Below are 12,975 nucleotides of genomic sequence, written 5' to 3' on the forward strand. Positions count from 1 at the left end.
TGTTAAAATACAGGGGCATAAGTATACACCCCCTATGTTAAAATACAGGGGCATAAGTATACACCCCCTATGTTAAATTCCCATTGAAGCAGGCACATCTTTATTTTTAAAGACCAGTTATTTCATGGATCAGGATAACATCCATCCCCAACATCATCATCATCACATACCCTTCACCATACATAGAGATTGGCATGGTATTATTGAAGTTTGATTTGCATTGAGAGATGTTTTTATTGAAAGTATCCCATGCCGACCTCTAGGTCTGGTGAAAGGTATGTGATGATGTGGGGGGGGGGGGGGGGCTATTTTAATTCCAAAGGATTTTCCTTATCCTTATCTTTTTAATTAAGGCATAAAGATCAATTTTTTTTAATCTTTTTAGTCACCTGTAGCATGGGTTCATAAACTTATGAGCACCACTCTACTTTGTCTTCACAAGAATAAAGAAGATGAAAAACATCTTCCAGCTCACATTTGGTCTTGGAACCTCAAGACTAGAAAAGTAAAAGAAGAAACACACCAACATATTGACATGTAATAGTCTAAAAGTCTATTATGGCACTGTGAGTCTCTTTAACTTCTAACTAAAAAAGACATGTGTGGGAGTGTTTACCTCATCTAGTTTGGTTTGGGCGCAGGGGAAGGAGAACGTAAATCCCACAGGAAGCTTTTTATCCTTGATTTTTTGCTTCTCCATGAAGTCGCCCAGGCAATCTGCAACATGGCCAAAGAGCTGCAGACAGGAAAGAGACTTTTACACTGCCGAATACCAACATACTGTAACAAACAAAACCCTTGGACCAACATTATATATTAACACACATTTCACATTTTTCTTTAGAAGTAAAAGTTCATGAGCTACTCTCTCATAACATCACTTTTAAAAGCTAAACATTATAACTTCAGTTAAAGTAGGATTTATTGCAGGACTGGTGCATTAGAGGGCATTAGAGTTTTAGTTAGGCGTACCCATACACTCTTAATATTAGTGGACAAGGCATCCGGTCTCTGTTACCTGCATTCTATCTGAATCCCAGCAGGGGGCGACACATGCGCTTGCTAAAGGAGGTCGGTTTCTGTAGAAGTCTGTGAGAAAGTGACCCACTTCTCACTTGATTTATTACCAGTTAACATTTTCATAATGAGTTTTATAGTCTCAATCACTAGTTCTAAGTCTTCTGAAACACAGAATGATAATTTTTTTGAATTATGGTTTATGCAATAAAACGGGGTGTTTTAGGGCATGGCTATGATGTGATTGTGTGTAACTTAGACTTCTCTTTATTAATCCTTTTGGGATGACTCCCGCGAGGCGATTGAAAATCCCAGCAGCAGTTTTACCAAGAAAAAAAAAAAAAAAAGATAGTATAAAGACAACAAAATAACAGTAATAATAAGAATAAGAATATTCGTCAAATAAAGACAAAAAAAGACCATAAATTATTATCAAAGTGTCAGCGTTGAGTCCAGTGTTAAAGTGTTAAAGTGATAAAGTAATAAAGTGACCAGGTATTAATGTAAGTTCAGGTGTGTATGTATATGTACTGTATGTATGTATGTATGTATTTGTACTGTATGTATGTGTATGTATGCATGTTTGTATGTATATATGTATGCATGTATTGTCCTCTCTGCCCTATTTCCTCCTCCCCCGAGTGAGGAGTTGTAGAGTCGTAACGTAGAGTGAAAGCTGCTCCCCCCTCTCGTGTAAAATGGTCCCATCCAAAACCAGCATGACTGCGCCCGCAACCTCAAACTCAACGACGGCAGGATAGCAGACCTCCTCTAACCAATGGGTGACGTCACACACGCTCTGTCCATTAATGTCATACAATCTATGAGTATACCTCGTAAACTGGCAGCTGAACTGAGTGTATAACGTGTAACATTTTCATAGGCCAGACAGATTGATGAAGAAAGACCATCTCCAGCACTGTATTTATAACTTGACACCAGTTAGAAAACAGCTACATTTCCTTTGCGAGTTTCCCTATGTTGAAGGCCGTTTTGCTTCATATTCTTGTTTATATTTGACCAAATCGCTCTCTTTTAACCTGTTCATTTAACACATGACGTTTGTGAGCAGCTGTCCCCTCGACATTTCATTCAACAGCATCTGTCTTTGCTCTGTCTGTTCGAGTCATGGTCCAGACCAATCACACCGCCTCAGACAGACTCTCATGTTTTGGTTATCAAGTTACGATTCGCGTGCCAGCTGTTCCCTAGAAGTTCAGCGAAGGTCAGCGTCGGTTTTGACTTCCCTGGCGTTACCCTCGGCGTTATTAGAGGGGTCATGTTACACACATTGATCCTTGACCTGACCTCAAGCTACTGAGCTCTGTATGGGTGGAACCAGTTGTGTGGCTGACCTTGGTCGTGCGGTATTTGCTAAGTATTTGTTGATGAGAGGGATTACAATGTGGACAGTTTATATAGATGGGATAGCTGCCTCCATCCAGGTTTTTTTGAAGAGTAAGAGGAGACCAACTACTACTTGGGGTCACGTAGACATTTCCATTGCACTCCATTATAGATTGAATACCAGCTGAGATCAGTTGCCTTGTTTTTTTTAACCAGGGCAGCAGTTATCAGATTACATTATGTGCTTACATAATTGCAAAAGGGTTCTCCAATGTTTCCTCAGTTAGATTTTTAAAATGATTTCAGATTATGAGCCTTTGGAAAATTGGCTGAATGGTTGCTGATAATGGGCAAAGATCAGCCCCCCCACTCAGATCAGCTGGTCTTCTGTTTAGAATGGAAATTTGTAAGTGATCTCTAACTTTTGACCGGTAGTTAAAAAAAAGACAGAAAAACTAAAGAAGTAAATTGACTTGCAGAGTAGTGTGGATCATGGAGGAAGAGACAAATGTTCTCCTAATCCCTTAAACTGTATAGTAGATAATGCAAGCAGTCTGGAACACTAGTTAAACAGATGCTGACAGATGTTTCTGCCACCCTTTGGGGTGCAGGGGTGCAGGACTGAGGTGCCCCAGATATCTGCTACTGGTATATCATGTATATCACGTATCCTCCACTGGAGGGCGCCTGTCTGTCCGTTTAGAGAGAGGAGAGAGGGAGGGCTATAAAAAGGGATATATCTGCTTTTTTCTTCTTTTTTTTATTACCAGATAACTTGACAAACAATCAGACAACGCAGTTCAACATGAGTTTATGGGAAAGGGATTACAACTTATGTAAATCAGGAAACAATAGAAATAAAAGTAGTACAGGATAAATGAAAGCATGAGATGGACATCGTAGTAGTAGTTAAAAGAAAAGTTTAAAAAAAATAAAAAAAAGAGGAATGTGACAGATTTGTAAAGGCGTATAAAATGTGAAAACAGAAGTACTTAATTAAACAAATTGGGGTTTATATCAAGGATGAATCTAGCTTATTTTATTAGTTTTTAAATTAAGAGACTCAAGATATGTGTCCAATTCAATTTGGAAAAAATTAAAACAGGGTTTGAAAATTGAAAACCTCAGATTTATGAATGTGAAACTTCCCCAATAAAATACCAATAAAAACACTGTTACATATATTTCTATCTTTCGAATCAAACAATGTAATAATGTGTTTCTAAAAGCTGTTTTAGACATCATATAATCTTCTAAACTTTTCCAAAATTTGATTCTAAATGAACATAAACTATAAAAGAGATGAAAAAACAATTCTTGTTCGGATTTACAAAAACAGAGACATTTGTGCTTACCCGTGACCCGTTGCCGTGAATGATGTCATCGGGGGTCTCGTAGACCTGGCTCTCCATTTGAACCGGCTGCTTCTTGTCCCGCGTCACTTTGACGCGCAGGATCCGAAAGTTTGACCCCCCGAGGTCCAGCGCTATGAAGTCCCCCTTTTCTGTCAAAACCAAAATACAGACCAACATTTAGAGATTTCATATCTCTGAAAGGCTTTATTTTACGAGTGGTTATTCTTACTTATTATTTAACGACTTATTATTTAACGACTGTCGGCCCAAGTTGAGTCTTTAAGTTGAGTCTTTAAGATTATTAAAGTAGGCCTTTAAGGAAAGGCCTTCTACTTTCATTAATTTTGGGGCGTCTTATTCAATTTTATAGCATTTGGAGAGAAAAAAATAAGTGTTTTTGAAATAGTATTGAGTAAAAGTTGACATATTCCAGTCTGTTATTATCCATCAACATCCATTCCTTCAATTTTAGTCCAAATAATTCCTAATTTCTGCTTTTCTAACTCAAACATTAGGTGTTGAAACATAAAAAAAAGTGACAAACATTGAAAAAAATGTTGAGAAAAAGAGACAAAAACGTAAGAAAAAGTTAAAAACATTGACTAAAAAGCGTCAACAGAAGCGTTTACTTTCAATTTTGACAAGAAGACAACACAAGGGTTAATCTGCCCTCCATATGTTAGCACCCTTTCCTCCTTCCCCTCGGGATAATAAGTGTCTTATCTAGGAGTATAGTATATCATATCGTAAACAATGTTCAAATTAATATCCTAACTATAGCAATATTCCCACTCAATGACGTAATTACCTGTTATTTCGGGAGCTGTGAAGATTCCTAATCATTTTTGATATTTTGAGCCGTGGCTCGCTTCAAAAGCAGTTTGAATGAAGATCAGAATTATTAATTTAGCTTTGAGGCTGATACGGATCTGGAGTGAGTTCCAATGAACGAGTGGAGAGGGATTAAGTTTCTTGCAAAAGGACACTGCACCAGAACACACGATAGTGTGCATGGATGTGCATTTACTGTTGCAAGGATCCGGCCTGCTGTGGCCCTTCAGCTACAAGGAGACCGCCGGGACATCCTGCCTCCCAAACAATGGGCTTCATTTAGTAGTCTGCTGCTCTGAGCTCTTTATCTCTTTGACCTGGCTGGAATGACATGTTGGCAGATAGAAGTGTTACTGATTGGCTGCCAAGCAGGGTGTCCATTTTACAGTCTGTGTCCCGCTATATGACCTCAATGCTGAGTTTGTATATGTGACAGATGGAATAATGCGTCTTACCAGCAAATCACAAGCAAAAAGTAATGTGTACCAGTAAGTCAAAGTTGAGTTACAGCAGTTAATGGTTCATATTGAGTAATTTGGGCATTCTCGTAGTTTAATGGTATATCACAGTGTGTGGTTAGAGTTGTTATTGTCAGTTGCATTTCTTATTTTTAATGTGCAAAATGTAATTTCAACACCAGAAGCAGTGAGTGTGAAGAGCGTTGTAGTTACTAGAAGGCTCCAGCAGGGGGAATATACAACTGTTGAGCTATGTGCCGGTGCATGTCTCATCCTAAAGTCACACATTTGATCTGAGGAAAGTTAGTGTCCGTGTGTCATTCAACAACTCCCCTTTTTCAGGGCGATTAGATATACTTTTTTTTTTTTTACATTAATTGAATGAAGTCACGTCAGTCAAACTATTGCACAATAAAGTTGTACAAGGATTTAATATAATTGAGTTTAATCCTTGCTTTAATTTTGGCACCAAACCCAGGGGTTTACTCCATTTTCAAGAGAACAGGAGCAGCTGAAGGTGTGCTCACACTCTATTTGTGTCCCAAAAAGTATCCATGTCTTCGTCTCCTCGCACTTCCCCAGAGTTCAGGCTTGTGAACTTGTGAATCTGAACAATCGAAGACACACTTGGCCGCAGAGCATGGTTTCCCCGTTCCACAGTGAGCCGGTCACTGAGTATTGATTATGTCCGGCCTGATGTTGAAACCCTTTGAGGACACTCACCTCTGCAGTGTGGAGTCTATTTTTGGGAACAGAGTGAATTTGGTTGCACAACGGGCGATGTGAGCAGGCTTCAGCCCAGTGTTGAGTGGTGAATTGAAGCTTTGCAAAGCTTTGCTTGTTGTGGTCTGGGGTAAGAGATATCATCAATGGACGTAAACCCCGATTACGCTGCAGCCTGTCCCCTATCAACAGATTCATCCTTCAGATGATATATCAACATCACTCTTTCTGCATGGGAAGGGATGAGCGTACCACTGAGTGGGAAGTTTGGGCTTTCTGTTTCCAAACCGGATGGTATTTGATCCTCAAAGTAAAACGTCTTTTATATGACGAATTGTAGGCATTATTTTGAATACAATATTATGACTATTGAAAGCTTTCTATCACATCTGTCACTGTTAATATGTGACTGATCTCCAGCCATCTCCATGATATGTCAGCAAACTCCGTCCTCTCAAACGTAAGATGAGTTGGTTGAGCATCTTGAGTTAAAAGGACCATTTATTGTACTGTGTTTGAGGTTTCTGGCCGTTGGCCTCTAAGAAAACGTAGCGACCACATTGTAAGCACACATCTAAGAGGAGACTACAAAAATGGCGGACACAGCGCAGAAAAAACACAGAAGTGGCGAGTCATAACGTGAACGAGAGAGAATCTAGGGTTGGCTTTCACCCGCTGACTCTAACCCTCGTAGACTCAAGGTGAAGGGGCTAACCTTTAATATTCTATAATATATATATATATTTTTTTTTTTTAAATGTATATTTGTATTATATTAAACCCCATTTTTAAAACAATTTATTATGCTTTTTTCAGTTGAAGCCATTCCGTGTACAAGCAACTACCTTTTTTGCATCATCATGATTTTTCCGTTGATGTTGGCCAGACTGAAATTTCACAATAAAAGCTGAACTCATGAGGTCTCAACTGCATCTATGACGCAAAAAAAGAATTTTTAAGATTTAACTTTTTATCGTTATGAGTTTTTCCTCTTAGCGTGATCCTTAATGTGTAACTAGATTACACTGTACTGACATGATTAGAGCCATGATTTGATTTACTCATTCATAGAGTCTGCCCGGACGGATCAGATTAACTGTTATTGAAACTACATGTTACAGTGGAGGAAAAGTTATCTTTTACTCTTGTTGCTACGCTCATCCTTCCCATCATGTCTGTTGTTGCTGGTTAGGCTTTCAAATGTTGATCAGTTTTAACTCTCGCCGTGGCTTCAACTCTGCCCTTTGCATGATCCTTTGGACAACATGTAGATTTTGAAACCTGAGGCTATTTATACTGTAAGCGCAGGCAGGAGATGGCAGCGCGGCCTCAGCCTCTCCGCTGGCCTTGTTCGGGCCCCAGTATGTCTGACAGCCACTTGATGTTATTTCTGTGCGTGGTTTACTATCTGGGACAAGCCACGCTAGGCAGCAAACAGGCCGGTTTGAGGAGCAAGCCTTTCAACTTTGGCCAATGGGAATCTAAGGGGGGCTCTGCAGGGCGTTAGGTTTCACCGAGGACATTTAGCTCATTAAAATAATCCTGCATCTACACAGATTCAGACCAACTTCCAAAGGATAACACCATTAGTTTTCTATTTCTTTCTATTTCTATTTGTATTCCCGTTAACTACATTATTGCCCCCTATAATGCAACCAGACAACACTTACATGCCCGGTGTGGTCCAACTGTTAGACTGAAATATGAGGCTCATAATACATAAATATTCACCGTTGGTGCGCCAAATTGCTATCTGATGCTGGCAACCGTTACTACTGGTTGATAACTAACGTTGGCTTGAGTGGGAGCCTTCTGTGGTACAGTACAGTACAGCAGCATCAGACTGTTGTTTCCAGCTGAATCTCAGCCAACAGATGAAACAGGTGGCTACCAACAGGTTGATTATTTACAGACACACTAATGATACCTGGCCGGGGAAGACTGAAGAGACATGATGGCAATCAACCTTGATTAAGTAAGGTATTGTAAATCCTCGGGTTCAGGAAAGGTCGCCAAATAATTATTAGAAATGTCCATAAAACAGTTGTTTGTTGTAGCATACAAACTTGTCGTATTCTATGCAAACGTGAAATTACATCGACATCTATAAGATCTTCCGTTTTCTATCCGCCGCCCCCCCCCCCGAAAGGGTGCCGGTCTTATGTGCTGAACTGGTTCATTACGTATTATGACTCATCTTAAAAGGTCCAATGTGTCCGAATTTCTCCCATCTAGGGTTGAGATGATGTGTCGCAATCAACTCTCTCCCACCGCGCAGTTCAAAGTACTTTGCTCTTTTCAGTATCCATTTTCTTTTTCTGTACAAAGAAGAAGAATCCTGTTCCTGGAAATTGGATTTTGAACACGTGTGGTCCTCCATGTTTCCTTCATTAATCTTGCCGGGGCCGGGAAGCGATGATACCCATTAGCAGCATCAGCAGCACCTGTGAGTTTATCTTGACTTATCGTTCGTCGTGACAGCGAAAACGCAAAAGGCGGAGCAGTACGTCCTGTATGTCCCTCACCGGGTAACATAGTTCAAGATGGCGCATGAACATGGAGTGTCTACCCCCGTTCTTGTGAATGGAAATGTAAAATTTCCTTAATTGGAATTGAAAAAGCAACACCCATTTTGATAATGAACAACTAAACATGTTACACACTAGGCCTTTAAAGACGATACCTGTAAGATTTAAATGTGAACTTTTCCATGTTATTATTTTAAAGTTAAATACACTGCAGCTTTAATATATTAGAGAACCTTAATCAGAATACAACCCCATAAGTATAGTTAAACTAATCTGACATTAAATTTGCCAATCCTAATATTTAACAAAATAAACATAATGTAATACAGTTTGTATGCTGCTTCATGTTGTGAAAGCTTTGGCTTATAACAGGCCAAGCCTCACACTGGCAGACATGGATATTTAAAGGTTTTAAATGAATCATGTAGGTCATTAGATCTATAAATCTGTCATTATGAGCCGCATGTTATCAGATGGATACAGAGAGTGAAAACAGTAGTGATCTACTGAGCCCAGGTCCAGAGCACAACACAAAGAGGCTGTCGTCACCCAACAGGCCCGACGATCTCACCACATCAGCACATTGTTCACAGTCAGACTGAAAATGGATGCAACAGGCACGCTTACAGTGTAGATGGACGGTGTATCGTTTCGTTTCGTTTCGTTTTTATTTCACACGTCATCACTGCACATTCAAACACAATTCCATGAGGCACAACAATCATATACAGGATGCATGAAATGGGGAACCCCAAACAAGCTACTAAAAGCTTTTCAGAGGGGACCCGAAAACAGCAAACATACAATAATTAACAAAACTCCAAAACTCAGGTTGTATAACCTAACAAAGACACTGTAGTCGATGGGAATGGGATCACTTTGCCTTCAGTGGGATTGATATTCTCATCCTTGTGATGTTGCTCCTTTCGCAAAACCTATTCATTCCTTCCACTTTCATTCCTTCCTTCCTTCCACAATCCTCAGTTTTCGTTGTTGCTTATTCAGTCTTTAAATTATGCGCATTATTACATTTTCTCAAAATAAAAATACGGTATTTAAAACTCTTAATACTTGCAATGTTTGTATGGTCGTTTTATTTAATTCTGCAGAAGTCATCTCAGTGTATTGCACTTGAGCACAGTTTGCTTTTTTTGAATATACATTATTAATTTGACTTTAGTACTCTCTAGCTGCTGTTTGCTGAATCAATGGGCTCCTCCTACCATGGGACACATCCGTCACACGACACCAGGAAGTGAGTGGAAGGTAATTCAATATTGACCCAATACTTAACCTCCTGCTGAATAATTTAAACAGAACAGAGCCCTGGGTATCCTGCTCTGTCTTTGAGAAAATGAAAGCTCAGATGGGCCGATCTGGTATCTTGCCCCTTATGAGGTCATAAGGGGAAAGGTTATCTCCCCTCTCTTTGCTTTGCCCGCCCACAGAATTTGGCCCACCCATGAGAGAGAGAGAGACATCATGGCTTTCAAACGAGCACAATTGCAGTTGGTCAACTTCACCAAGATCAGGTAGAGTATTCTTACACACGCAGGTTTTGTTGTCATAATTGACTGATTTGCTACACCGTACCTGATCCGTCGGGGATGGACCTGACGAAGGTGGGCAGCATCTTGATGGAGGCGGTGGGGCTGGTGTCACGGCCGAGCCCGTTCTCCATTTCCCTGCGGAACCGGTTCATGATGTCCTTCAAGGTGTCATCCGAGAAACGCATGGAGTACAGGTACTTATCGATCTGAGGAGCAAGCGCAGGGTGTCAGGGCCACGTTAAAAATGAGTTACTTATTGAGGACATACATTATCGGCCAATATTAGGCATTTTCCAAAGTCGGTATCGCCATTTAAAATGGCCGATATATATATCTTCACTTATCAGAATTATAATAAAATAAAAATTGAAAAAACACTCTTTAACCATGATATGGATGTTGCAGTGGCATCGTCTGTCCACCAGAGGGCGCTCTACAATGTCCCTGTTGGCAACACTGTTATTGTGTTTTTGTTCAAAAGACTTTATATAAGGTGTGTATTTTTATACATTTTTTTATCAGAACATTAATATATTTTGATGTTCCTCTGTTCTGTTGTGACAATAAAACAAGTTTTTTTTTAAAACTAAATTATATTATTTTAGTGAAGACTTATAAATAACTAGTATTTGGGAAATCTGTTTATGTTTTGTTACGTGTTTCTGGATTTTAAATATATATATATGCCAATATATTGGAATATCTGATTTTTAAATCACCAGTATCGGCCTTAAAAATCCTTTTATCGGTCGGGCTCTACTGAGGCAGAGGGATTCATCAATTTATAGATTATCAACTTGACACGAAGGACACGGATGCAGAAACACGAAAACATGGGACATAATTAGCAAAATCACTGCAGTACAAGAAAATGCGGCGATGCTTTTTAAAATCTCTAATAATTAAATAAGGGGCCTTTTGTAAAATGCAATAAAAACCAATGCAGCATAATATTCAGTTTGTTTGAAACAGCAACATTTCATACAGTTTAATTGCAGTTAAAGCATTACATTAATGTAATGGTTGTTCAGGGGAAGGGGGGGGGGGGGGATTTTCCCTGCACATTCCCTGTTATTGTTACGTAATCGCACAGTCATGCCATCGGGCACGCCACAGTTCAGCCATCCATTCTGTGCCATGAAACACAATCATGTGGACTTTGTTTCCCATCAGGCTCTGTGTGACATTGCTATTATTAGCCTCTGTAAACGCAATGCGGGGTACAACTTATTGACTGAATAGTGTATTTCTAGGACATCTATTCCTGTCTTTCACTGTCAACCGAGTGTTGCTGTGTGCCAAGTGTGACAGTTTGGTCATTTCGTTCAATTCTTTCTCTTATTCAGCTACTTTAACTCTCTAATTGTTCCTCTTTGACTTCATTAAATAAACAGTATCACCAACATTTAATCGGAGATATACTTCATCATAGTGGGTTAGTGGGTGACATGTTATTCATGGCCTCACCATCACATCAAATGGACATTTTACATTGCCCCCAAACATTAGCCTGTCACATTTTCCCGGGATAATTTTGAATCCTCACCACTTATTAAATAAATTATGTTGTGCAGTGCTTGGCTTGCTTATTGGCTGCTGCTGAATGTCTGAATAAGACATGCAGCGTAGGCTCCCAGGCACATCCAGGGCGCGCTTCATCCTTTCAAGGACCCTCGGTCTCCACAGTAGACGCTGTTGTAAATTCCACTTACCCAGAGGCACGGTGCATCGAGTGCACTGTGACATCACAAATCACCCACTACCCCTCGGGACATCTCACCGGTCTCCCATCAGCCCATTTCTACCAAACCAAAGGTCACTTTAGTCACATGACCAGAGGTGACAGCATTTTTCATTCATATGTGTTCTGCTAATGAGTGCATGTCGTCTTTGGGTCATTTTTAGCCAAAAGGAGCCATTTGAGGGTGGTAACCATGGCAATTATTTTTCACATTTTCATTGATTTTATCATTTCATCTGATCAACTATGAGACAAATATATTGGGCCAGTTCAGGATGTTACGACATCAAAATGTTGACCAGGTTTGATTTATACATTGTGTATACACACACAATTAATGAATGTTTTCAAGGACAGTTATTATAATATTTACATTTTCTAAGGGACATGGCATTTTAGAGTGCATGCATCACAGACATAGTTATTATTTCAGAGTTAATAACCCTTGTTTTACATAGTGGAGAAGGGTTTCATTTAGTAGTAAAGCATGAAAAATACATAAGTATCAACCAATTTCTTCACAACTTATACATGATTATATCATGGGGACACAGATGAGACCATTTGCTAAGAATGACCCCTCTGCTAGAGGAAATAAGAGAATGGAGAGAGAGAGAGAGAGAGGATGAGTGGTGAGCAGAGCGGAAGGGAGGGGATCGCAGAGCTCACGACTTTCCCCAAATTCCTCTCACAGCCACCTGTCTGCTTCAGACGCCCCGGGGTGGGGGGGGGGGCCTCTCCCTTCTAACGAGGGTCTGTCTGCACCACATCGCCCTTCCCAAGGACACCAATGTCAAGCACTGCTAACCCAGAGCAGGCTAAAACAGAGTCAAATGCAAAGTAGAGTTCATCATGGCCTCCTCCTCCTCCTCCTCTTCATCCTCCTCTCCCAGCCTGATACGCCCCACAGACCCAGTGCTGGCATGCAGAGCCCTGGGTGTGTGGGGCGTATCGGGACCGCTGTGGTACTCTACTTTCACTCACCTTCTTGAGCTGATCATCCTTCAACTCGGTGAAGTAGTAGGCCAGGAGCTGAGCCGCTATCATCCTGCCTGGAGCCGGGAGCTGTCAGCGGCTACGAGCTGGTAAAGGAGCGGAAAGGAGGAGGGGAAAGGAAGGCTGCCGTGCGTTCTCGCTCCTGGTCCCCCCTGCGCTGATCCCTCTTTATCCCTGAAGAGGAGCAAGAGGCAGGCCCGAGCTAAGCACCGTGGCAAGGCAAGGTTAAAAGGAAAAAGTCTGCTAAAACAAGAGTGCAGCAGCAGCAGCCGTTCCTGCTAGTCTGCAGCACACACACACACACACACACACACACACACACTTAAACACACAACACACACAGAGGCTGGGTTTGTCTCCTCCCTCTTGTGCTACTAGCTCCCTGCTGGCCCTGGGGAGATGCAGCAGCTCTGCTCTGGAATGGTGGCT

The 12,975-nt window shown here is 40.7% G+C and overlaps 1 protein-coding gene across 2 annotated transcripts in view; it reads right to left on the reverse strand.

Moving 5' to 3' along the window:
• The window catches only part of LOC117961854 (hexokinase-1), a 26,990-nt gene extending 14,015 nt beyond the window's left edge, over positions 1-12,975 (reverse strand). The window contains exons 1-4 of one of the 2 annotated variants that reach the window (XM_034900791.1): positions 12,535-12,975; positions 9,853-10,015; positions 3,720-3,868; positions 617-736 (exon numbers count right to left, since the gene is read on the reverse strand). In XM_034900791.1, the coding sequence (XP_034756682.1) occupies positions 617-736; positions 3,720-3,868; positions 9,853-10,015; positions 12,535-12,597 (495 nt within the window). In that variant the 5' untranslated portion in view covers positions 12,598-12,975. The remainder of the gene's footprint in view (positions 1-616; positions 737-3,719; positions 3,869-9,852; positions 10,016-12,534) is intronic. The other variant, XM_034900801.1, reaches the window with a different exon arrangement.

The sequence above is a fragment of the Etheostoma cragini genome, chromosome 2 (assembly GCF_013103735.1).
Source record: "Etheostoma cragini isolate CJK2018 chromosome 2, CSU_Ecrag_1.0, whole genome shotgun sequence".
In the NCBI taxonomy this organism is placed as follows: Eukaryota; Metazoa; Chordata; class Actinopteri; order Perciformes; family Percidae; genus Etheostoma; species Etheostoma cragini.